Here is a 27,154-nt window from a genome sequence, read left to right as displayed (position 1 = left end):
AAGGGAAAGGGCTGTCAACAGGGAGTTATCCGGTAGGGCTGTCAACAGGGAGTTATCCGGGTCCTCCAGGTAAAGCAGGGTATCGTCAGCGTACATACTGATCTTTTCCGTAAGGGGGCCCCTGCGGAATCTACGGATTTCAGGGTGCTCCCTAATGGCAATAGCCAGGGGTTCTGCTGCCAGGGCATAGAGTAAAGGGGACAAGGGACACCCCTGACGGGTGCCCCTGGAAAGAGGGAACTCCGAGGAGGTCCAACCGTTAGCTAGAACTCTCGCTACGGGGGCATTATAAAGCAGTTGTATCCATTTTATAAATTTGGGTCCGAAGCCATATCTCCCAAGACATGCCCACAAGAATGACAGGCTTTGGCCGTGTCCAGAGTTACCACCACCCTCCTACCGGGGTTGTCATGCTCAGCTTGGAGGTTCATGAATAATCAACGTAAGTTAAAGTTTTTACAGCAAAATGAAATAGTCTACAAAATGGTCAGCTGGGGTAAGGCAACAAAGTAACTAACAACAAGGATTACATATTATAGGTTACAGAAAACCGATAAATTTATTCCCTTTTTTTGGCCCCATTTGGGAACACATGTTTCCATTTGCGGGGTTTTTTTTTTTTTTTTTTTAATAGTGTTTTTCACTTCAATGGACTGCCCTTCAATGGACTGCCCTATGTGCAACAAACGACCCAAAGTAGCTCCAGCGCCTTTCCAGTCGCGGAGCGTCAAATTTTTCCAGTGCGTGTTTTGGCGAATTTTTTTTTTTTTATGTCTGCTCTCCGCGATTGGGGTGTCATTCCACTATTCTGGTTGTCATCAGAAATAGTGTCCCCCGTTTGAGGAATTCCCCCCTCTTATTGTTGCGGTGACAACCCAAAATTTTGGAATTTTTTCCTTTTACATCTGATGAAATAAAACAACTCAGCGGTGAATGAGTGGGTTTGTTTAGGAAAGTCCTGCAGGACAGAAGAGGGACAGTTATGTAAATGCTCTGGGCACACAGCTCCGCCCTCCGTGTATTTGGCATTCCGAAGACAAAAGCTGGAAGCCGAGAAGAACGTTATTGTGAACACAATCCAGAGAGTCAGACAAAAGGAGAGCGGGCAGAGCTGAGTGCTCCCAATCCCCTCTCCAGAGACCCCCCCCCCCCCGCACCTGTCTCCGAGTGACAGCGACAGCCCGATGCAGCACATAGGGGAAGATGAGCATTTGTAGAATCCATCGTCACCAGCAACATATGGCAACTCACCATCACCATTTACATCACCCTGTTTGGCTGGCAAGCCAAAAAAAAAAACAAACACAAAAACAAGCAATTAGAAATGTAGCAGACATGGAAACAAAGTTTACCTGAAGGCAATTTTTATTTATTTTTTTTTGGTGGAGAGGGATTAGAACCCCAGTCAAATTTTTATTGCGATCTCTGTTTGGGAGATTCACAATCTCTATTTGTCTCTATTTGTCCTGTTTAGCATTATCATGGGAAGTGAAAGAAAATCCACAATCTGGGTTGTCTCCACAACAGGAATAGAGGAGAAATCTCCCCAATGGGATACAGATGGCAAAAAAGAATGGGTTATAACCCTTCCTATCTGGAATTGGGGGGGGGGGGTTCACTACTTTACAGTATCTAACAAACGTGAGTACACCCCTCAGCCTTTTCATCATCTTCTGCACCATCTTTAGAAGTGGCTTCCTTCTGGGATGACAGCCATGCAGACCAATTTGATGCAGTGTGCGGTGTATGGTCTGAGCACTGACAGGCTGACCCCCCCACCCCTTCAACCTCTCTAGCAATGCTTGCAGCACTCATACGTCTATTTCCCAAAGACAACCTCTGGATATGGCGCTGAGCACGTGCACTCAACTTCTTTGGTTGACCATGGTGAGGCCTGTTCTGAGTGGAACCTGTCCTGTTAAACCGCTGTATTATCTTGGCCACCATGCTGCAGCTCAGTTTCAGGGTCTTGGCAATCTTCTTATACCCTAGGCCAGTAATGGTGAACTTTGGCACCCCAGATGTTTTGGAACTACATTTCCCATAATGCTCATGCACTCTGCAGTGTAGTTGAGAATCATGGGAAATGTAGTTCCAAAACATCTGGGGTGCCAAGGTTCGCCATCACTGGCCTAGGCCATCTTTATGTAGAGCAATAATAATTTTTTTCAGATCCTCAGAGAGTTCTTTGCCATGAGGTGCCATGTTGAACTTCCAGAGACCAGTATGAGAGAGTGAGAGCGATAACACCAAATTGAACACACCTGCTCTCCATTCACACTCGAGACCTTGTAACACTAATGAGTCACATGACACTGGGGAGGGAAAATGGATAATTGGGCCCAATTTGGACTTTTTCACTTGGGGGTGTACTCACTTTTGTTGCCAGCGCTTTAGACATTAATGGCTGTGTGTTGAGTTATTTTGAGGGGACAGCAAATTTACACTGTTATACAAGCTGTACACTCACTACTTTACCTTGTAGCAAAGTGTCATTTCTTCAGTGTTGTCACATGAAAAGTTAGAATAAAATATTTACAAAAATGTGAGGGGTGTACTTACTTTTGTGAGATTATATAACTAGTTCTACATTAAGGCCCCTTACACACTGCTCAGCGGGGAATCTGCTGAGCAGGCGGATGGCTGGTCTGTGTCTGCTCCGCTGCTACAGAGCGAACACAGACACCGCCAGCTGTTCATAGATGGACGGTCGGATGTTAATGGACCGCCTGTCTGTCTCCAACTGTCATCCGATCCACCAGACGGATGAGGAACGGATCCCCATCTGTTGGTTTTTAGTGGAGAGGATCGAATTGGATGTCGGTGGGTATCAATGGACACATATCCGCTGACACCCGCCGCTCCATAGAGGAGACTGTAGGGTCTGATCGGGTCCACCTGAAAAACTGACAGGTTGGTCCACTTGTGTTAAAGGGCCCTACATGTAACAATCTATTGATTCTCTGTAAGCTATATTATGTACATTTTGTTGTTTTTTAGTACATTTTTGTTACCTTACCCTAGCTGCACCACTTTGTACACTCAGTTTAATTCATATCACTAAAAATATAAACTGAGGTCCAGTTCAGATATTGTGATGCTGGGCCGAGGGTTCCCACTTGCAATTCTGAAAGGGCAATTTACACATGTTTCCGGGTCTTGCGCATAGGGCAGCCTATTCACTTTGTTGTGCGCCCTATGTGGGTTTGTCACCCAAATTAAGATCCTGCTTCTTTTTGGGAGACAAGTTTAGCACAATTTTTTTTATTATTTTATTTCAGGTACTTATATAATACTGTCAATTTACGCAGCGCTTTACATATACATTGCACGTTCACATCAGGAAGCTTGTGATCTAAGGTCCCTAACTCACAATCATACATATACATACTAGGGCCAATTTAGACAGGAGCCAATTAACCTACCAGCATGTCTTTGGAGCGTGGGAGGAAACCGGAGTATCCAGAGGAAACCCACGCAGGCACAGGGAGAACAGGCAGGTAGTGTCGTGGTTGGAATTCCAACCTTTTGCTGATAGGGGAAAGTGCTAACCACTACACTAATTTGACGCAATTTGCGATTCCCAATCACAGCAGAATCTCGCTGAGTTTGGGCTGCCATTAAGAATAATGGCACCCAAATGCACGTTTTGCATTTGTTACTTTTATGCTTTTTGGGTCTCAGTTTATTCCAATGTAACTTCAACATCCTCTTTTTCTTCTACAGGTAAAAACCTTCGGTCCATGTGGCACCGAAAATGAAAGTAATTTGTCCATGTTCATGGATCTGGTGGATGGAGTCTTCCTGAATAAGATTATGCTGCAAATGTAAGTACCAAATCCTGTGTGTGTGTAGGTCATGCATAATAAAACTGATCTCCAGAATAAGTAAATATCATCTAAATCCATTGGTCATGTGTTTTCTCCTGGAATCTCTGTGGACTTTGAATTTCTTCCAGATCTGTGCAGTAATCCCGTGTGAGACTTCCTGTAATAAAGACCGCTCACTGCTGCTCTCTCTCTTTGAGCAGGGTGACTGGTCTTGTCTCCGCCTTCTCCTGTCGTTTTCTGTGGTGGGTGGAACCTGCTGGGCCTCGCCCACAGTTCTGCTCTTTCTCCTTGAGCAGAAGGACTGGTCTTGTCTCCGCCCCCCTCCTGTCGTTTTCTGTAGTGGGTGGAACCTTATTGGGCCCCTCCAACATCTCCTGCACTGACTATGTACAGCACAGTGATGATGTCACTGCTGCTTTTACAAAGTCATATATGGGTTTGCAAAGGCATTTAGTAAACACAGAGGATTTATATCTGTTATGGCTATTGAGGAAAATAGTTAAAAATGAGTAATGCTTTACATGAGTACTTTCATCAGGACACAGATTACTTGGTAACGGCAGGTTTGGTAGGATTTGATTTTAAGTTTTGTACATAGGTGTGCGCAGCCTATTGCTTTAGGGTGTGCGCCCTAAAGCTCAAACACTTGCCTGTGTTTATACTGTATACTGACAGTGTCGGCGGGGCAGCGGAGTGTGGCCGGTGTCGGCGGGGCAGCGGAGTGTGGCCGGTGTCGGCGGGGCAGGGGAGTGTGGCCGGTGTCGGCGGGGCAGGGGAGTGTGGCCGGTGTCGGCGGGGCAGGGGAGTGTGGCCGGTGTCGGCGGGGCAGGGGAGTGTGGCCGGTGTCGGCGGGGCAGGGGAGTGTGGCCGGTGTCGGCGGGGCAGGGGAGTGTGGCCGGTGTCGGCGGGGCAGGGGAGTGTGGCCGGTGTCGGCGGGGCAGGGGAGTGTGGCCGGTGTCGGCGGGGCAGGGGAGTGTGGCCGGTGTCGGCGGGGCAGGGGAGTGTGGCCGGTGTCGGCGGGGCAGGGGAGTGTGGCCGGTGTCGGCGGGGCAGGGGAGTGTGGCCGGTGTCGGCGGGGCAGGGGAGTGTGGCCGGTGTCGGCGGGGCAGCGGAGTGTGGCCGGTGTCGGCGGGGCAGCGGAGTGTGGCCGGTGTCGGCGGGGCAGCGGAGTGTGGAGGGCGTGGGCGGGGCAGCGGAGTGTGGAGGGCGTGGGCGGGGAAGCGGAGTGTCGGTGGGGCAGCGGAGTGTGGACAATGTCGGTGGGGCAGCGGAGTGTGGACAGTGTGTAGTTTTATTTTTATTTTAAATTTTTACAATTTCTTCATTTTTGCCAATTTTTTTTTTAGGAGCCCTAGTAGGGGGCTTTGCTGAAATATGAGGGGTTTAAACAGGGGGAATCTGCACCACACGGGGTGATTAGGGTGTGTCCAGGCACACCTGGCACACCCTGCATGCACGCCTATGGTTATGTATTTGTGTGCTGCAGCTGCCCTGAAGATAACACATCCATTCCCAAGACAAGAGATGCAGTTTGGCTATGCAGAGGGTTAATGATGTACTGTATCTAAGTGGGTTTTTTTTTTTTTTTTCCCGTGAACATTTTACCATAGCTGAATACTAGTTAGGGTTGGAAATCAGGTCCAGCCTATGTGTGGAGTACTGTGGGATGCAGTTTTATTGTGTGCAATGGCTAGATAGTTTCTGGTGGGACAAGTAGTCGTAGTTTTCTCTTTTGGTTAGTTTAGTTCTGTGCCATTTTTATCTCTATAACACCATTCACACATCGCAACCACTTCCTCTCCAGCAAAGATCGCTTGTGACGCTGCATCTATAACTGACACGCTGATTCTCATTTTATACTGGTGTGAGCTCTACGGATTGTGCCGAGCAGATCTTATCTCCTGCTTACAACGTGTCAGTTCCTGGGTGTCCCTCAATTCACGAAATGTCTCAGTTCTTGGATGTCCCTCAATTGTCGGAAGGCTTCCATCCCTGGGTGTCCCCCCGGATCGTAGGAAAGGCTTCCATCCCTGGGTGTCTCCCCCAGATCGTAGGAAAGGCTTCCGTCCCTGGGTGTCCCCCCCGGATCGTAGGAAAGGCTTCCGTCCCTGGGTGTCCCCCCCCCCCCCCCCCGATCGTCGGAATGTATTCCATCCCTGGGTGTCCCCCCCCCCCCCCCGGATCGTCGGAAGGCTTCCATCCCTGGGTGTCCCCCCCCGGATCGTCGGAAGGCTTCCGTCCCTGGGTGTCCCCCCCCCCCGGATCGTCGGAAGGCTTCCGTCCCTGGGTAACCCCCCGGATCGTCGGAAGGCTTCTGTCCCTAGGTCCCCCCCCCGGATCATTGGAAGGCTTCCGTCCCTGGGTGTCCCCCTGGATCGTCGGAAGGCTTCCGTCCTTGAGTGTCACCCCGGATCATCGGAAGTCTTCCATCCTTGGCTGTCCCTCGGATCGTCGGAAGGCTTCCGTCCTTGGCTGTCCCTCGGATCGTCGGAAGGCTTCTGTCCCTGGGTGTCCCCCGAATCATCGGTAGGCTTCCATCCCTGGGTGTCCCCCCGGATGGTCGGTAGGCTTCCGTCCCTGGGTGTCCCCCCCCCCCCCAGATGGTCAGAAGGCTTCCGTCCCTTGGTGTCCCCCCAGATCGTCGGAAGGCTTCCGTTCCTGGGTGTCCCCCAGATCATAGGAATTGGTTGTGATTGTTTGGCGGGCGGTACTGCCTACCAAACGCAAAGGAGGGGGGTTAATCCTTGCAGCGAGGCAAGTCGCTGGGGCGGCATGTGTACAACTCCCGGATCACTGCCTTTTGCAGCTTAGGGAAGAATGGTTGAAGGGGGCAGGTACAATAAGGCTCAGCTGCGATTTAACTGACCCCAAGCAGCAAGTGTAGGCAAAGCCTTACTGCATTCTGTATACCTGGATCTTCTTTATGACCCCCTCCCCCCCCCCTTTCTGCCGTTTGGGGATATTCTTGTAGCATGTGAGCAGTCTAACCAAAGCAATCCATCTTTAATAATTGGAAGAATGGCCACCCACGTTGGCGATGGGAGATCTAGCACCTCTAATGCAGGTATTCACCTTCATTTCAAATGGGCTGCGGTAAAGTATTTGTAAACCTCACACATGAAATATGAACAAAGCATATCCCTCTATAGTGTGTACTTGTCTCAGTACAGAGCACTGAGTGTCATTTCTGTCTGCTGGCTCCTTCTGACAAGTTTTTCTCATACCAAACCAAAAATGGTGACTGGGAGGGAGCTCCAGCACACAGCCTGTTTTTGACAGCCTCAGCTCTGTTCATATGTGCTGTGTTAAGAGGGGGTGTTGCTTTCTTCCAATCAGCTCCCCCTAACTGAGCTCTGCAGAGTGTAACCTCAGCTCTCCGCCCCCTGCTTTCTGAAAGCCCAGACAAGCTTTATAAATTCTGCTGTAGGTCAGAGAACACTGCAGATAAACAGGTACAACTTATGTAGGAGGATTTGTTTAATCTCTGTGCATCACCTGAGGCCAGTTACTTCAATGGGTATATGAAGTTTCAGGACAAGGACACAGCCTGTGATTGACAGCCTCAGCTCTGTTCATGTGTGCTGTGTGAAGGGAGGGGGAGGTGTGCGGTGTCCCTTTCCTCCAATCGGCTCTCCTCACTGAGCTCCGCAGAGTGTAACTTCAGCTCTCCGCTCCCTGCTTTCTGAAAGCTCAGACAAGCGTTACAAATTCTGCTGTAGAGCAGAGAATACTGCAGATAAACAGGTACAACTTGGGTAGGAGCATTTGTTTTCATCTCTGTGTATCACCTGAGGCCAGTCACTTCAATGGTTATATGCAGTTTCAGGACAAAGTCATTCAGAGCCCAGGACAAAGATGCCAAACTGCCCCCCCCCCACCATCCCTTAGGGTTAGGGTCAGAGCGCCCCCCCCATCCCTCCAATAAACCATTGCACCCAGGGCAGCTTTCCCTCCCTCCCACCCCTTGTCCCGGCCCTGGGTATATGTAACGCTCCAGTCACACCGGTGCGACTTGAATCGTGGGTGAATCGCCGCGATTCTGTCTCAGATTCCAAATCGCGGTTTGTGTTTGCGATGCCATTACTTCTTAATGGCACCCAAACCGCGATAAATCGTAACAGGAGCTTCTTTTGGGAGACGCATTGTGATTTGGCACAATTGCTTGCACGACAATCAAGGTGTAATTGGGGTGCCATTTAAGAAGTAATGGCATTGCATACGCGCCCCACGTTTTGCTGCCATTTGGAATCGCGGGCAAAAATCGTGGCAATTCAAACACCTAGGTGCAAATGGAGCCTAAGGGTTTACAACCACTTTAACGCAGAACGTAGTGTAAAATTTTTGAATAAACATGAATTGGGGGGGTTAGGGGGCTCCTATGTCGTCGTCTTCTCCCTGACAGTCGGTGACATTTCCTGGTGACCCATGTTGGTGGTTCTCCCCGGCGGTGGTCACGGTGGGGCGCTGGGCAGTTGACCCTTTTTAGGTAATGGTATTAGCAGCTGTCTGTAGACAGTGATCGCTTTGTTGTGGATGTGGAAGAAGGGTGAGAAGTTGACAAAGCTGTTGGGATATTTTAAGGGTGATTAGCAGCCCCCTGAACAGCTGAATGCTATACTTGCATCATGTGTCCGACACCGGAGACCCTGACTGCTATAATCGGCTAGTTATAGGATTTGGTGTCAGAGGAGCCGACTGCTGGAGAGCGCAAATCCTCATTCATAAACTGGGATTTACAATGTGAAGGACTTACCCGGCATACTTTACATTGTGTTTTGTTGCAGCATTTTCTCTTTTTTTTTTTTATTTTTTTTTTTTATTTTGTCCCCATGGCGCAGCGGATTCCCGTGCATGCACGCAAATGTAGCAGGGTGCTATACTGTCCATCTATCAGAATCTGGCAGCATTTGTGCGCACACATGGAAAATCACATGTGCTGAACCCGGTCAGCTCCCAAATACCTGCAAGAGACCAGCAGATAGACATGTGCATTTTGTTTTGGTCTGAACAAAATATTAACAAAGTTGGTTTGAAATTCATCTAAATTCTTTTTCTAACAAATTCAAAAATATGTGAACGATTCAAATCCGGTGTGAAGAATAGCTGGTTGTTTAAGCAGTGGGCCAGGAAGCTGGCTGCTGCGTCCTTAACGACCGATGAGTCATCAGCTGCCAGCGGGCTTCCCCGCTGAGAGCTGAAATGTAAACTTTGGGAATGCTGGCAATAGAGAAGTTGGAAGAAAAAAAAAAACAGCGTGGGGTCCCCCCCAAATCCATACCCTTCGGGTCTGGTATGGATTCTAAGAGGAACACCCACCCCAAAATTAAAAAAAAAAAAAAAAAAAAAAGGCAGGGGGACCCCCCCCCAAAAAAAATTCACACCAGACCCTTAGATCTATACAGCCCCCCGCCCTAAAGCACCCACCCATGTTCAGGACATGTGACCTGGTATTGTTTGGAATAGGCGGTGCTGCCGGTATATGTATGTATATATGTGTGTGTGTGTGTGTGTGTGTGTATGTGTATATATATATATATATATATATATATATATATATATATATATATATATATATATATATATATATATATATATATATATATATATATATATATATATATATATATATATATATAATTTCAGTATGTCACTAATTTTGTTAATTAGTTTCGGATTTAATTTATTAATTTTCTAATGAAATCCAAATGTTCTGAACGATTCAAATCAGTCGAAAAATGATCGACCAATCGGGAAGCCAGCAGTCACAGCCTTAGCAACCGATGACTCGTCAGTGAGAGCTGAAATGTGTAAAAAAAAAAAAAAAAAAACCCCACACAAATTATATATATATATATAAAATTATTATATATTTAGTGGTGTGTTTTTACATTTCAGCTCTCAGCGGGGAAGCCCACTGACAGCTGATGAGTCATCGGTTGCTAAGGCTGTGGCGGCCAGCTTCCCGGCCGCTCCTTAACAACCAACTATTTCTAACAGGATTGGGATTGATCAATCATTTTTTCAACTGATTTGAATCGTTCAGAACATTTGGATTTCATTAGAAAATTAATAAATGAAATCCGAAAACGAATCAACGAAACAATTAGTAACATACTGAATCCATCCAAAACAAAACATATTTTTTCCATTTTGCACATGTCTACCGTTGGCGCATTTACGCACACGTGTTTTTTAAAAAAATGGCCGCATTGGGAATGGGGGGGGGGGGGGGGGGAGGGATTCACATGTAGTCGATTTCCTCTTGAAGGTCTTTTTTTTTTTTTTTTTTTTTTGTCATATGTTTTTTACCGCTGATCTCTTGCAGCCTCTTTCAGCCATTTCCTGTCTACATACACTCGCTCCAGCCTCCACTGCACATCATTGCTCTAGACCAGGGATATGCAAACTGTGGCCCTCCAGATGTTGCAGAACTGCAAGTCCCATGAGGCATAGCAAGACTCCGACAGCCACAAGCATGACACCCAGAGGCAGAGGCATGATGGGACTTGCAGTTTTGCAGAAGTTGGAGGGCCACAGCTTGCATATCCGTGCTCTAGACCATTCTCAATAGTGACAACGATAGACCATGCCTAAGCGACGTGTGCCCTGCTCAGAAGTTTGTAGTCTCCATGCAGAGTGCATGTGACACGGTGACAATGCAGGAGCACAATTTGGAGACAGTTGTCACCCTATAACAGGAAGTGCCTGGACAGGGAACATTTGGCAGGATCACCAGGGATTACTCAGTACTGCAGGTTGAAAAGGACTTTAAAAATTACATTAACATATTAAATGCCAGTTTGTGAGATTTTAGTCAATACATTTACTTTTGCATTAGTATGTGTAAACCAGTCACTAAAATCTCATAGAAGTTTAATATGATGGTGTCATTTCATGTTTTTCAATATTTTCAGCTGAAAGTTTACAGCTCAGTGTGCAGTGATATCGGAGTAAGCAATGTCCATACAGGAGAGAACCTGTACAACTGTGCAAGACTGCAGGCAATGCTAGAGTCCCACTTTAAATTTGGCACCAAGACATGCGTGTTTATTTTTTCTGCATGCCAGAAAACTCCAAATACAAACAGACCCCCAGACCACCATTCTGCTTATTAAAACTGTCCTGTGCATTGTGTATAGTGCTGGCTGTTAGCTGGCTCCTCTGCAATCAGTAGAGCAGGGGTTGATTGTTTAGGCCTGCCTAGTGTCTCACAGGCTGCAGCTCTGATCATTTCCCCTTGTATTCTAGAGCATTCTAGAATTACAGTGGAAAGAAAAAATGAGTAAGCAGCCTCGAGTCTTATGGAACTCCAGCAAATCCCTGGAGAGGTGTGCCCTGCAGGTGGAGGATGAGCCCATAAATAACCTGAGGCCTCAGGCAGGAGATGCCAGGATCCAGTCCTGCTGGAAGAGACCCATATCAGGATTTCTGAAGGTGTTCTCTCGGAAATATTGAGGTCCCAGCTGAGGCTTTAGCTGGGGGGGGTGGCTATTATGGCCTGGTTTTATTGGGGTCTGGAGGAGGTCATTGGAGAGTACAAGGAGGAAGTTGGGGGGGGGGGGGCGGGGTAAGAGGTGTCCGCTGTCCTATGGTTGTGTGAATTTGTGTCTCCCTCACTGGAGAGTGCCTGGTGGATAATGAAAAGGAGGTAACCGATGATCCCATGGCCGTGTGAGTAAATCACCCAGGTGCTGGAAGTTAGTGACTATGTACAGTTTTGTTTTGGTCCACTGGGAAAAGTCCTAGTCTCTTGCCAGCATTAGACACTCTGGGCATTTTTTGCATAGCTCCGCAAGCTAGAGAAGAGTCCTCAATGTTCAGTCCTTAAACTTATGTTTCAATAAACTTGCCCCCCCCCCCAAAAAAAATACCCCTAGACTGAAAATGCTATGTGCCCGACTGGAGCGGTACATATTCATGGACCCCTGAAGGCCCAGATTTGGGGCTAGAAGGCACACCATATCCATATTGTAAATCTTGGATCCTCATAGGCGGGGCTTGTTGTAAAGGGTGTTACCTACTACAGGAGAATACTAGAAGGTGGGAGTGTTAACATAGAAAATCTCTATTGTACAGATTCATCTAAGCGTGCTGTTGTGGTAATCGGCTGCTGCAGAGGATTCTGGGAGATGAGCGAATTGTTTTGGAAACGAATAGAGTTTAGTTTAATGGGGAGATTTAATTAGATGGTTTTAGGAGTTTTTTATGTTCTGTAAGCCGCGACCTGTTGGGGCCTGTCCTGTAATCCGGGCCGCTGAGTGATGGCTGATCTGGATGTCATCGCTGGAATTTGAGGAGGATTAATGTTCATATGATGTGTTACCTGAGTTGTTTTATGTGTGTATCTGAGTCCTATCCATCTCATAGGACTCGTCTGATCATCGGTGACCGCAGGTGACAGACCCCCGCCCTCCCCCGACCGCAGTGTAATGGGCCGACATTTCCTCATGATGGAAGAGTGGCTTGTGTCGGGTTTATCTCAGACTAGGAATGACTGAAAATCCTCCAAGCTTAACCCATGCCGGCCATAGTAACAGGTGCTCTTTATAGAGACCCTGCCATTAGAGGCTCATTTACACTAGTGGCAGCCCTTGCACCCCTCTGAAAAGCAAACCAATAGCTTTTCAGAATGCAGATAACAGACAGCAATGAGGCAATGGAGAAGATTTTCTAAAACTGTTGCACAGGGAATCTGGTAACCAATCCGCTTCTAACCTCAGCTTGTTCAGTAAGGCTCTGTTCACACTGCTGCGACTTTTCATGCAACTTGAGAGTTCAAAGTTGCATAAGTCACTCCCTATTACCTGCAATGGAACTGTTCTAATTGGTGCGACTCAAGTCGCAGTGACTTAGAAAAATGTTCCTGCCCTACTCTGGGGTGACTTTATCACGACTTGCATTGATGTCTGTTAATGAAGTCGCACGGGATGTCGGCTGTCAGTCACACTGATGTGAACTGGCATTTAATGGAGAAGTACAGTCAAAGCTAGTTTGGCTGTACTTCTCCTATGAATCACAGGCGTGCATTTCGTTTTACACTCCTGTGACCCGTTTTCAGCAGAGAGCGGTCTGAAGTCCACTCTTTGCTGATGTCACAAAGCTGGTCCACGACCACGGAGTCTGAATCCGCCCACATGCCTGGACCGGCAACCGGTTCAGCCTCTCAGCGAGCCGCTGCTCCCTCCACAGCCCAGCACTCCGGTGAGCACGGGGCTGGGAGTAGAGCAGAGAGCTGTAAGAACCTTGCGATTGGCAGTGTTCGATCGCTCAGGTCTCAGTGTTAGAGGCGCCAGGGGACAGATGCAGCATCCACCTAGGTGTGTGTGTGTGTGTGTATGTGTATATGTGTGTGTGTATGTATATGTGTGTATGTATATGTGTGTATGTATGTGTGTGTATATATATATATATATATATATATATATATATATATATATATATATATATATATGTATGTGTGTGTGTGTGTGTGTGTGTGTGTGTGTGTGTGTGTGTGTACATATATATATATAAAATAAACCTCCATACAGGTCTTTTAAACTTTGACAATAAAATCTAGAAGCTGATTGGTTGCTATGCACAGCTGCACCGGATTCTCTGTGTGCACCGGTTTTTGTAAATCTCTCCCATTATGCTTCCTCACCATTTGCTTTAAAGGATAAGTTCACCTTTGTAAAAAATTATAAATGTGCATTTATTATTATTTTATTTTTTCACTAGGAGCCTGCAAAGCATTGCACCCGCCATCATTCCTGGAGCCCCGCATGCCCGTGCCTCTTCTTTTTTTTTTTTTTTTTTTTTTTTTTTCTGTATTTTTTTTTTGTGACAATGAGTTCGGGGAAGAAGATCCCTGGCTCACTGTCACTAGAGGCAGCGGGTCGGGGAGAGGCTGCAGCAGTGCAATATGTTCCCAAAGGTGAACGCATCTTTTAGCAATGAAAAGCCCATACTCAGTTGTGACATGACGCTACTTGTATATCAAGACATCACTTGTGTATCAAGTCAAAATTTATTAAAAAAAAAAATTTTGCTTGTCTTGCAAAACGCATTCAGGCCAAGTTACACTCAATCTAAGGTTTTACTGCATTACATTTAGGGTTTTGGGTTTAATTGCACTTTGCGTGGTAGATGTAATGTACATTTTTAAAAAAAAAAAAAAAAAAAAGAAGATATCATTTAGTGTCTTTTTTGTAGCCCCTGCGTATGGTGGGCGTTTCGCTCCAGTGCATGGGGGTCCCACCATTTAGCTGTGGGCAGAGGGCACAGGTGCATGGTCCATCCCTGCTGCCGGCAGTCTGCCAAACTTTAAGAGGCTGACAGCCGCTGTGACTGGGCTGGGCAGTGCACCTAGCGGTATTTCCGTATAGGGCAGTATGTGATCAGGGACGAATTTCCGAAGCGCATGCTGCTTGTGTTCCAGGCAATCATCCCTGTGCACATACTGCCTTCAATAGAAGTACTGCTGAATGCTTCGTCCAGCCACAGCAGCTGTCAGCCTCTCCGAGGGATGGATGGTGCACCTTTGCCCTCTGCCTGCAGCTTGGTGCTGGAACATGCACTGCAACCAGAGGCTCAGTGTGCATGGGACCTCTGAGCTCTTTAATTGTTGCCACCAGAGCACACCTGGCTTGCGGAGTGATCCTTTAAAGATAATTTTTTTTCTAATGAACCACAATGGGTCTGTTCTGAATTATCTCTCATTGGTTCCCGTAGAGACCCGCGGCCGTCCAATCAGCGCATCAACAAGCATGTGAACAACGACATGAACCTTCGGATTCAGAACCTCACCATACTGGTGCGACACATCAAGAACTATTACCAGGTATTCCTTCCATCATTTTTGAGACTGTGTGAGCGGTAAAGATGATATTTGAATACCTGATACATTGTATCTCTCTGTGTATTCTCAGGTATGACTCTTATTTCCTGTACGAGATACACAGGAAATCCTCAGGGTTAACCCCCTCCATGCCACAGGCGCTCTTATCAACCAGTACTGAGTGTATCTAGGCTGGAGATGACTCATCAGTTACTTTGTTTTTAACCCTTTATTTCCCAGCATGGAGGGAGAAGTCATCAGCACCAGGGCTGTAACATAAGTGTATATAAACCAAAATGACTGGCAGAGTCACCAGGTGAAGATAAAAAAACATGTAAACTGCAGGCAGGTAGTGCCGTGGTTGGGATTTGAACCAAGGACCCGAGACCTCCTAGCCAGAAGTAACTTACCACTTAACACCAAATCATGTACATGTATGACATTTAACTTTAAGTTATTAAACCGGGATAATGCGTGACAGCTACAGGCATCGACCCCATATTGTTTGGTTGTTTTTTTTTTTTTTTATTTTTTTTTTTTTTTCAGCGGGCAGTTGGCTTTTATGTAAAAGCGATCCCAGGAGCTAGTTAGCTGCTGGATGACTTTTACAGGCAGTCACCCCTCCTGCTGCCCGCCAGTGCCTCTCTAGGTTCTGCCATCGCAGTGGCGAAGATTAAAGCAGCTCTTCAGTCATTTTTTTTTCATCTTCCCATCTATTAAACCTTTACCCTTTTGTTGTTTTAACTTTGGATAGTAAAATATATATATATATATATATATATATATATATATATATATATATATATATATATATATATATATATATGTATGTATGTATGTATGTATGTATGTATGTATGTATGTATGTATGTATATGTGTGTGTGTGTATGTATGTATGTATGTATATATGTATGTGTGTGTATATATGTATATATATATATATATATATATATTTTTTTTTTTTCTGCCAGTAAATATCTTATACAGCCCACTCCCTCTTTCTTGTCTGGTAATTAGCCTAGGCTAATGACGACATGCACAGCGCTCTCACTCTTGTGAGAGTTTGCAGACAGGAGAGTGGAGAAGGGAAGAGTCATAGGAAATCCAAGAAGAGCTGCAGAGCTAGAGGGGGCTGGATGAGGGCGGAGATAACCAGAGATTGTGTATTTATCCAGAGAGGAGAAATGTGCAGGCAAGCAGTGGTGTGTGTGTATATAATATATATTGTGTGTGTGTATGTATATATGTGTGTGTGTGTGTGTGTATGTGTATATATATATATATATATATATATATATATATATATATATATATGTGTATAGATAGATAGATGGATGTGTATATGTATATATGTATGTGTGTGTGTGTGTATGTATGTATGTATGTATGTGTGTGTATATAATATTGTGTGTGTGTAAATCCAAGAAGTGAACAGGCAGCAGCTTCAGCTGCCCTCAGTTAAAATGGCTGCAGCCAGACTTAGTGGAGGGAGATTTCTACAGCATATTTGACAAGTACAGAATCACAGTATATATAAAATAATATGCAAAGTGGTACGGGGGAAGCTTCAAAACGGCAAAGATGTTTTTATACAAATTATGTGAGCAGACTGCAGTTCCTCTTTAAAAAAGGGAGAACATGCAAACTCCAGGCAGGTAGTATCATGGTTGGGATTCAAACTGACATCCCTAATGCTGCTAGGCAGAAGTTCTAACCACCTAGCCAATGTCAACCACTTAATGCCAAATCATGTTCATGTATGTCGTTTGACTTTAAGTGGTTGTGCCAGTATTATTTTTTATTATCCGCGGCAGTCGGCCTTTATGTAAAAGCTATCCTAGCGGCAAATTTGCTGCTGGCTGACTTTTACAGGCAGCTGAAGGGGTTTCCCCTCCCGCTGTCCCCCGGTGCCCCTCTCCAGGCTCTACCATCTGGACAGCAAGCCCAGAATGAAAGCTGGCAATTGCGCTGGCTTACCACAGAAATCGTCGGGGCCCAGAAGGTCCCCAATCTCTATGGTATAGGACACCGGAAGCGACAAGCATTTACGTCACTTTGGTTTCCCTGGTTTTAAACCACGCCATTTTTACAGTTGTAAATTATCTGATCACAGCCATCTTGGTGTGATCAAATGCTTGAGACATCTGAGATCTAATAGACCCCCAATCCCTCCATAAAGAGTACCTGTCACTGCCTATTTCTGTCACAAAGGATGTTTTATATTCCTTGTGACAGCAATAAAAGTGATCAAGAATTTTATTTTAATTTTTTAAATGTTAAATTATTAAAGCACCCCATTGGTCCTGCATGCATGCGTAAATGGGGGGGGATGGATGCGGCATTCTGGAGCCGTCATTTTATCAGTGCCGGTTGGAATTTGAATAGGGGTTGTGAGGCAACACAGACAGTTTTTTTATTTTTAGGACCGGGGACAGTTTGAAATTTGCATGCAGCTATGTAGATGAGCGAGGAAATACTCATTATCACAAGTGACGATTCCTCTTTACATTGGTATTTATCGGCTGTCCCTCTTCTGTGTTGGCCAAGCAGTGCATTAAGAGGTGCCTTTTTATGGAGGATTTCATACCCAGGGTTTTTTTTTCTTTTTTTATATTTTTATTATTATTATTATTATTTTTTATATATATTATTATTTTGTTATTTTTTTTTATAAAATGTATATTATTATTAATAATAATCATATTTTTTTTTCTTCAGTTTTTATTTATTTTTTTAATGCAGTTTTGGCTGTGATCACTTTTTTCCTGGAGCCAAGTGTCACCATGTCACTGTTTTCATTAGCTATTAAACATTTCCATACTGTAAGCGTTTTTATTTTGTAAGTAAGCAATAACAGGAACATTCGCCGGCTGCCCTCTTCCTGCGCAGTTTTTCCGCAGTAGCCCAGTGGCCATATTTGGGCTCACTATGCGGCGCGGAGCCCCTCCGGTCACACATTGTATCATGGTCGCATTGTCCGCTCTGTTTATTTTGACTTTATAGCCGGCTGTGCTGGAACAATGCTCAGAACTCGCAGACAAACGCCAACGCTTCTCATATATTGTCCACCTGAAGTTCTCGCACCCAAATATTCCCGCTGCAACCAGGAGGGCCCCTCGCTGCCAGGACTGCGAATGAACGGCCGCATTTTAAAGGAGTACTCCTCCCAAAAATAATAGTTCAGTTGTTTGTAGATGGTGGAGAGTTAAACCCCCCCCCCCCCACAGTCCCTGTTTATCAGTCAGGACTACTTGTACATCCCTGTGCTGAGTTCCTGGGTCTGTACACCCGCTGTGCCCATTATAAGGGGTTCCCACCATCCCTGTGCTGAGTTCCCGGGTCTGTACACCTGCTGTGCCCATTATGAGGGGTTCTCACCATCCCTGTGCTGAGTTCCTGGGTCTGTACACCTGCTGTGCCCATTATGAGGGGTTTCCACCATCCCTGTGCTGAGTTCTTGGGTCTGTACACCTGCTGTGCCCATTATGAGGGATTCCCACCATCCCTGTGCTGAGTTTCTGGGTCTGTACACCTGCTGTGCCCATTATGAGTGGTTCTCACCATCCCTGTGCTGAGTTCCTGGGTCTGTACACCTGCTGTGCCCATTATGAGGGGTTTCCATCATCCCTGTGCTGAGTTCCTGGGTCTGTACACCTGCTGTGCCCATTATGAGGGGTTCTCACCATCCCTGTGCTGAGTTCCTGGGTCTGTACACCTGCTGTGCCCATTATGAGGGGTTTCCACCATCCCTGTGCTGAGTTCTTGGGTCTGTACACCTGCTGTGCCCATTATGAGGGGTTTCCACCATCCCTGTGCTGAGTTCCCAGGGTCTGTACACCTGCGTTGCCCATTATGCACACTCAGAAGCTGGGGAGTGGTTCATCGCAGGCAAGTGATGGGGCCTCAGCTGTCAGCCCGGACTCTGGATATGAATTGTGGGATCCGATGGAGTAAAGATTTGAATGGATAATCGCTGAGCACAAATAGAATCATGTAAGACCACCGCGTGTCAGATTTTTTATTTTTAGTTTAAAGCACATCGCTGTTTTTATTGCAGAGGCGAGGATCTGTTTCTACAAGCTTTGAGAATTTGCTTAGACATGTGCCTCTCTAGGGACACCCCGTGCCTCGTGCCTCTTGGGCTTTCCTTGTAGACAGATTAGAAAGTGAACCACTTGGAGTCTGACCTCTGCGGCCTGATTTGGAGTGTTGTTGGCTGATGTGCTGAGCCTTATGGGGGAGGATGATGATGTAACAAGATAGAAGTATTACATTGTATCGGTGCGATTTCTGTATAATACTGACAGCAGAGATCACAGATTTGCTGCCCTTCACTTGTATCAGCAGCTGTATGCAGCACCTGCGTCTCCCTGGCTGTGGAAAAACCGCTGGAAGTTTTACCCCAAAAGAAATTCTGCCTGTAATCGTCTGTCTGAGTTTAGAACATATGCAACAAAAACACGCTTTCCTGACAAGCCATGAAACGCGCTGACCATTGGATGCGCATGCAGCTTGGTGCGGTGCAGTTTTGAAAACTAGTCAGGATCTTCTTTTTCTGCGTTCCTCATGCATAGGGCTGCCCATTAAAATTAATGAGCTGCCCTCAGGGCTGCATCTATCCTATCTGATCTGGGGGTGCATTATCCAAAGTCAGAGGGCATAGAGGTGCTGGGAACCAGTATTCCCTGTTCACTCAACGCACTTCTATACCATGAGTCACAACCAGGAAATAACATCTGAAAGTGCAAAGGGGGTGCAGGAGTGAGCAGGGAACGCTGTAATGTATTAGGCTGTCATTATATTAGGATGATTGAACAGAGCCTGTGCCTCCTTATATCAGGTGCCCCCATCAGAGTGCCCCCTTTGCGTCAGGTGTCTGCCAGGGTGCCCCCCTTTTGCGTCAGGTGTCTGCCAGGGTGCCCCCCTTTTGCGTCAGGTGTCTGCCAGGGTGCCCCCCTTTTGCGTCAGGTGTCTGCCAGGGTGCCCCCCTTTTGCGTCAGGTGTCTGCCAGGGTGCCCCCCTTTTGCGTCAGGTGTCTGCTAGGGTGCCCCCCTTTGCGTCAGGTGTCTGCCAGGGTGCCCCCCTTTGCGTCAGGTGTCCCCATCGGGATGCCCCCCTTTGCGTCAGGTGTCCCCGTCGGGGTGCCCCCATTTGCGTCAGGTGTCCCCGTCGGGGTGCCCCCCTTTGCGTCAGGTGTCCCCGTCGGGGTGCCCCCCTTTGCGTCAGGTGTCCCTGTCGGGGTGCCCCCCTTTGCGTCAGGTGTCCCCGTCGGGGTGCCCCCCTTTGCGTCAGGTGTCCCCGTCGGGGTGCCCCCCTTGCATCTGGTGTCCCCGTCAGGGTGCCCCCCCGTTGCATCTGGTGTCCCCGTCAGGGTGCCCCCCCGTTGCATCTGGTGTCCCCGTCAGGGTGCCCCCCCGTTGCATCTGGTGTCCCCGTCAGGGTGCCCCCCCTTTGCATCTGGTGTCCCCGTCAGGGTGCCCCCCCTTTGCATCTGGTGTCACCGGATTCTGAAGCAATCCGTATTTACAAGCGCATGACCGCTTATAGCTGTTCACCTGTATGAGCCGCCTGTACATGGCCCCCAGAGTGCGTGAAAGTGCCAGAAATGTTACGCTGGCGGTCAGATTGTTGTATGTAGTCTGATACTTTACCCCCCGCGCCATCCAACATGACATCATCCATTCGTTCATCTACACCCAACCTGGGGGGGGGGGGGGGTTGTTGCTCACATCTCACACAATTATTTGATGCTGGAAGCTTGCAGCCATTTGTCCACATTGCGTGAAAGCAAAACAAATATCACTGCAGCGTCCGTGTCCCCGCCATGCACCGTTGTCACCGCTTGCTGACAGATGCCATTATCCATGTTGCCGTGTTTATAAGGCGACAAACCGCCCTGTTGTAGCAAATTCCCTTCACTTCCCGACACGATGAATTGAAAGTGGAGAATAGGTTGGTGTTTGCACTGTGCGCTCAGGATGAGGAGAATGAAAGGTGCGGGAAAAGTGTTGTATGTGAATAAACATGGGGCGGGTTGTGTTTTTAGTGCGGTCACGCTCTGTTGTATCTTGTCTTCTCCTGGACTGTGAATATGATTTAAAGCTGAGCTCCAGGCAAACCGCTAAATATACAAATCAAATACATTCATGGGAGCTGCGTGTATTTTTGTCCATCCAGTCCTGCGATTTTTCACAGCTCTGCCATGCAGTACAGCCATTTCTGGCAGGACAGAAGATCTGATTTTTTTTTTCCTTTGCTGCAGTTCAGTAACACAAGCTTTGCCCCCTTCCCACCTGTGAGTGGACATTGAAATGAGAAGCGGCACACTGATGAGCTCCTGTCTGTCACTCTGCTCCGGTTTCTTGTTAGCACTTAAATACTGCAGCACAACTTATTGGCCCCTTGTGCTGCTTCTCCCTCTCCCAGTCTGAGCTCCCAGTCTGAGCAAGAGGCTAATGGTAAATTGTAATAATAACCCAATCATACCTGGTATGGAAGGTGAGATGGGTTCGCATCCTCACCTGTCCAGAGAAACCAGCGTTGTCCTGCTGTTATCCGCTAAAAGCTGATGCACTCCTGGTCCTGCACTGACGCCTTCTTTGTAACCTCATCAGGAGGCTAGCTGTCTCTTCTGGAGTTAGAGCAAAATATGCCCCATTTTATGTTCAGTCATAAGAATGTCCTGTACATTGGTGATTTCTGAAGGGTAAACCTTTTACTGGTGGCCAGTGGTAGAGGTGTCCCCTTAGGTGGGTGGTCAATGGGAAGAACGTCTCTTATATTGATGGTCCGAGAAAAGAATGCTCCTTACATTGGTGGTCAGTGAAGGGCTTGCTCTATACTGGTGGTCAGGGATAGAGGTGTCCACTTACATTGGTGGTCAGTGAGAAAAATGCTCTTTAGGTTGGTGGTCAGTGAAGGGCCTTTTTATGTTAGTGGCTAGTGTTAGAGATGTCCCCTTGCATTGGTGGTCAGTTGTAGAGTTGTCCCCTTATGTGGGTGATCAATGGAAAGAACGTCCCTTATATTGATGGTCAGAGAAAAAAATGCTCTTTACGTTGGTGGTCAGTGAGAAAAATGCTATTTAGGTTGGTGGTCAGTGAAGGGCCTGCTTTATATTGGTGGTCAGGGATCGAGGTGTCCACTTGCATTGGTGGTCAGTGAGAAAAATGCTCTTTACGTTGGTGGTCAGTGAAGGACTTGCTCTATGCTGGTGGTCAGGGATAGAGGTATTCACTTACATTGGTGGTCAGTGAAAAAAATTCTCCTTACGTTGGTGGTCAGTGAAGGGCCTTTTTATGTTAGTGGCTAGTGTTAGAGATTTCCCCTTGCATTGGTGGTCAGTAAAAGGTCCCCTTGTATTGGTGGCCAGTGGTAGAGTTGTCCCCTTATGTGGGTGGTCAATGGGAAGAACGTCCCTTATATTGATGGTCAGAGAAAAGAATGCACTTTACGTTGGTGGTCAGTGAAGGGCTTGCTCTTTACAGGTGGTCAGGGATAGAGGTGTCCACTTACATTGGTGGTCAGTGAGAAAAATGCTCCTTACGTTGGTGGTCAGTGAAGGGCCTTTTTATGTTAGTGGCTAGTGTTAGAGATGTCCCCTTGCATTGGTGGTCATTAAAAGGTCCCCTTGTATTGGTGGCCAGTGGTAGAGTTGTCCCCTTAGGTGGGTGGTCAATGGGAAGAATGTCCCTTTTATATTGATGGTCCGAGAAAATAATTCTCTTTACGTTGGTGGTCAGTGAAGGGCCTGCTATAAACTGGTGGTCAGGGATAGAGGTGTCCACTTACGTTGGTGGTCAGTGAAAAAAATGCTCTTTAGGTTGGTGGTCAGTGAAGGGTTTGCTCTATACTGGTGGTCAGGGATAGAGGTATTCACTTACTTTGGTGGTCAGTGAGAAAAATGCTCTTTAGGTTAGTGGTCAGTGAAGGGCCTGCTTTACACTGGTGGTCAGGGATAGAGGTGTCCACTTGCATTGGTGGTCAGTGAGAAAAAAGAAAAATGCTCTTTACGTTTGGTCAGTGAAGGGCCTTTTTATGTTAGTGGCTAGTGTTAGAGATGTCCCCTTGCATTGGTGGTCAGTGAAAGGTCCCCTTGCATTGGTGGCCAGTGATAAAGGTGTCACCTTACAGCCGTGGCCAAAATTTTTGAGAATGACGCGCATATTCATTTTCACAAAGTCTGCTGCCTTAGTGTTTTTAGATCTTTTTGTCAGATGTTACTATGGGATACTGAAGTATAATTACAAGCATTTCATAAGTGTCAAAGGCTTTTATTGACAATTACATGACGATTATGCAAAGAGTCAATATTTGCAGTGTTGACCCTTCTCTTTCCATACCTCTGCAGTTTGCCCTGGCATGCTGTTAGTCAACTTCTGGGCCACATCCTGACTGATGGCCGCCCATTCTTGCAATGCTTGGAGTTGTTTTTTCATTCACTTGCCTCTTGAGGATTGATCCCAAGTTCTCAATGGGATTAGGGTCTGGGGAGTTTCCTGACAATGGACCCAAAATTTTGATGCTTTGTTCCCCAAGTCACTTAGTTGTCACATTTGCCTTATGGCAAGGTGCTCTATCATGCTGGAAAAGGCATTGTTCCTCACCAAACTGTTCTCAGATGGTTGGGAGAAGTTGCTCTCGGAGGATGTTTTTTCACCATTCTTTATTCATGGCTGCTGTTCTTAGGCAACATTCTGAGTGAGCCCCATTCCCTTGGCTGAGAAGCAACCCCACACATGAATGGTCTCAGGATGCTTTACTGTTGGCATGACACAGGACTGATGGTAGCGCCCAATCGTTTTTTCTCTGGACAAGTTTTTTTCCGGACGTCCCAAACATTCGGAAAGAGGATTCCATCAGAGAAAATGACTTTTCCCCCAGTCCTCAGCAGTCCAATCCAGTGGCGTAGCGTGGGTTGTCAGCGCCCGGGGCAAGGCAAGTAATTTGCGCCCCCTAACCTGCAGACTTTTAGCACTCCCCGAGTCCCTTCCTACAATAGTACTGACCAACCTGATTCCTATACTGACCTACCAGTCCACTACGCTAACATACCTTATTCCTGTACTGGCCACGACACTGACCCTTACACTGACCTACCTGATTCCTACCTGCCCACTTCACTGCCCACTACACTACACTGCCCGCTACACTAACCATTAAACTACACTAAACTGTCTACCACACTACACTGTTCACTACAGTGTCCACTACAGTACCCACTACACTGACCATTACACTACACTGTCCACTACACTACACTTTCCAATAGACTACACTGTCCACTATACTGACCACTACACTATACTGACCACTACACTATACTGACCACTACACTACACTGACCACTACACTACACTGACCACTACACTACACTGACCACTACACTACACTGACCACTGCACTACACTGTCCACTACGCTACCCTACACTGTCGACTACACCACACTAACCGCTATATTGTCCACTACACTATACTACCCACTACACTGTCCACTACACTAAACTTTCCAATACACTACACTGACCACTACACTAACCACTACACTACATTGTCCACTACACTACCCTAACCACTATATTGTCCACTAAACTACACTACCCTGCACTGTCCACTACACTACACTACACCACACTCTCCAATATTCTACACTGTCCACTATACTACCCACTACACTACATTGTCCCCTACACTGACCATTACACTACACTACCCACTACACTACACTAACCACTACACAACACTAACCACTACACTGACCACTACACTACGCGGACCACTACACTACACTAACCACTACACTGCACTGTCCACTACACTACCCACTACACTACACTGCCCACTACACTGCCCACTACACTGCCCACTACACTGCCCACTACACTACCCACTACACTACCCACTACACGTCACTGTCCACTACACTACACACTACACTACCCACTACACTGTCCACTACACTACCCACTACACTACACTGTCCACTACACTACACTGTCCACTACACTACCCACTACACTACACTGTCCACTACACTACCCACTACACTACACTACCCACTACACTACACTGTTCACTACACTACACTGTCCACTACACTACCCACTACACTACACTACACTGTCCACTACATTGTCCACTACACTACGCTGTCCACTACCCATTAAACTACACTATACTGTCCACTACAATACACTGTCCACTACACTACCCACTACACTACACTGTCCACTACACTACACTGTCCACTACACTACACTGCCCACTACACTACCCTGCCCACTACACTACCCTGTCCACTACACTGCCCACTACACTACACTGCCCACTACACTACACTACACTGCCCACTACACTACACTACACTGCTCACTACACTACACTACCCTGTCCACTACACTACTACTACCCACTAAACTACACTACACTGTTAACTATGCCTCCTCCCCAGGCTGTGTCTAGTCCTGCAGCCAGCAAAATGACTTACCTGTTTTCATGATCCATCCGCTCTGCCACATGGTGAAGATGAGCCCTTACAGGCCAGGGGCGGGTCGGGGAGGATTGTGAGAGCTTAGAGGAGGCGGGACAGATGGAGGCACATGCAGAGCTGACTTAGAAGACAGCGAGGCGGGCTCCAGAAGCGAGGCGGGGCTCTGCCACTGGCCAGCCCCCTGCCGCACATGACAATGTTGGCCCAATCACAGAGCACCAGCCAGCTATTGTTTAGTCTGAAGATGGCGGCTGGAGTGACACGCTAGGAAGAGTTTTTAAAGTTTGCTAGAGTGACACTGGTGCGGGATGCGCCCCCCAAAATGTTGCGCCCGGTGCGGCCGGCCCCCCCTGCACCCCCCACGCTACGCCACTGGTCCAATCCCTGTAACTTTTGCAGAATATCAGTCTGTCCCTGATGACTTTCTTGGAGAGAAGTGGCTTCTTTGCTGCCCGTCTTGACACCAGGCCATCCTCCAGAATTCTTCTCCTCACCGTGCATGCCAATGTACTCACACCTGCCTGCTGCCATTCCTGAGCAAGTTCTGCACTGGTGGTGCCCCGATCCCGCAGCTGAGTCAACTGTAGGAGATGGCCTTGGCGCTTGCTGGACTTTCTTGGGCCTCCTTAACCTTCTTCACAAATGTAGTGGAAATGTTTTTTTTATAGGATTAAGTTAATTTTCATGGCAAAGAGGGACTTTGCAATTAATTTCAATTCATCTGATCACTCTTCATAATATTCTGGAGTATATGCAAATGTCCATCATAAAAACTAAGGCAGCAGAATTTGCGAAAAATTAATATTTGTGTCAGTCTCAAAACCTTTGGTCACAACTGTACATTGGTGAACAGTAAAGGGTCCGCTAATATTGGTGGCCAAGGACAGAGGTGTCCACGTACATTGGTGGCCGGTGGTAAGAATATGTTGGTGGTCAGTTAAGTTTCCTCTTATATTAGTGGCTAATGGTAGAGATGTTCTCTTACATTGGTGGTCAGCGAAAGGTCCCCTTGTATTGATGGCTAATGAAAAAGTTGTCCCCTTACATTGGTGGCCGGTGGGAAGAATATGTTGGTGGTCAGTGAAGGTTCCTCTTTTATATTAGTGGCTAATGGTAGAGATGTTCTCTTACATTGGTGGTCAGTGAAAGGTCCCCTTGTATTGATGGCTAATGAAAAAGGTGTCCCCTTACACTGGTGGCCAGTGAAGGGCCATTTTATGTTGGCGACTAATGGTGGAGCTATCCCCTACATTGGTGGTCATTAAAAGGTCCCCTTGTATTGGTGGCCAATAATGAAGGTGTCCTCTTACACCGGTTGAAAGCGAAGCCTCTTATATTAGTGGCCCCAGTGGTAGAGGTTTTCCCTACATTGGTGGTTATTGAAGGCTCCTTTTTAAAATTGCTTCTCGAGGACAATACTGATGGAAGGTGTTCAATGAAATAATGTAACTTTTCAGTGACTCCATGTTCATTTTTATCTTGGATTAGAGGAAATTTGGTTGGTTTTGAAACCAGGGAGATTTTCCTTGATAATCTATTTCCAACTATCGCGACAACTGCTCCCCCAAAAAATTGTCACTGTAGTACAGCCCTAATGACTTTGCCACCAACGTTGTGTTAGTACATAACCTGTTCCTATGTAATACTAGCAATTCATTCAGACAGGATGGTGTTCAATTATCAGAAGATCCTCCTTTGTAGTAAACAGTATGGAGGACCTTGGGGAATCGCCTCCCTGGCTCCTTCCTTGTCACTGCAGGGACAGGCAGACAGACCTGCTCATTATTATAATTAACCCTTTGTTTTCGGGTATAGTATTTACCTGGACCGCTCTCCTGTCATTATTCACGCTAATTGCACAGCAGCAACCTGGAACAGTACATGCCACACAGACAATGTACCTGGTGCTCTCATTCTGAGTCTCATTTTTAGATTGTATTAACACTTTCTCTTATTAGTGTGTCTTTTTTGGAAAGTTAATGATTTACAGGTAGGTCAAATTTGAATTTCCTTA

General features: G+C 46.8%; 1 protein-coding gene across 2 annotated transcripts in view; it reads left to right on the top strand.

Annotated features, from left to right (window-relative positions):
• CCDC88C (coiled-coil domain containing 88C) overlaps nucleotides 1–27,154 on the top strand; it is a 197,499-nt gene that overhangs the window by 18,694 nt on the left and 151,651 nt on the right. For both annotated transcript variants that reach the window (XM_082275437.1, XM_082275436.1), the window contains exons 2-3: nucleotides 3,727–3,827; nucleotides 14,544–14,652. In XM_082275437.1, the coding sequence (XP_082131563.1) occupies nucleotides 3,727–3,827; nucleotides 14,544–14,652 (210 nt within the window). The remainder of the gene's footprint in view (nucleotides 1–3,726; nucleotides 3,828–14,543; nucleotides 14,653–27,154) is intronic.

The sequence above is a fragment of the Pelophylax lessonae genome (genome assembly GCF_965119305.1).
Source record: "Pelophylax lessonae genome assembly, chromosome: 13".
Classification (NCBI taxonomy): Eukaryota; Metazoa; Chordata; class Amphibia; order Anura; family Ranidae; genus Pelophylax; species Pelophylax lessonae.
This window is presented reverse-complemented; position numbering and strand designations above follow the sequence as displayed.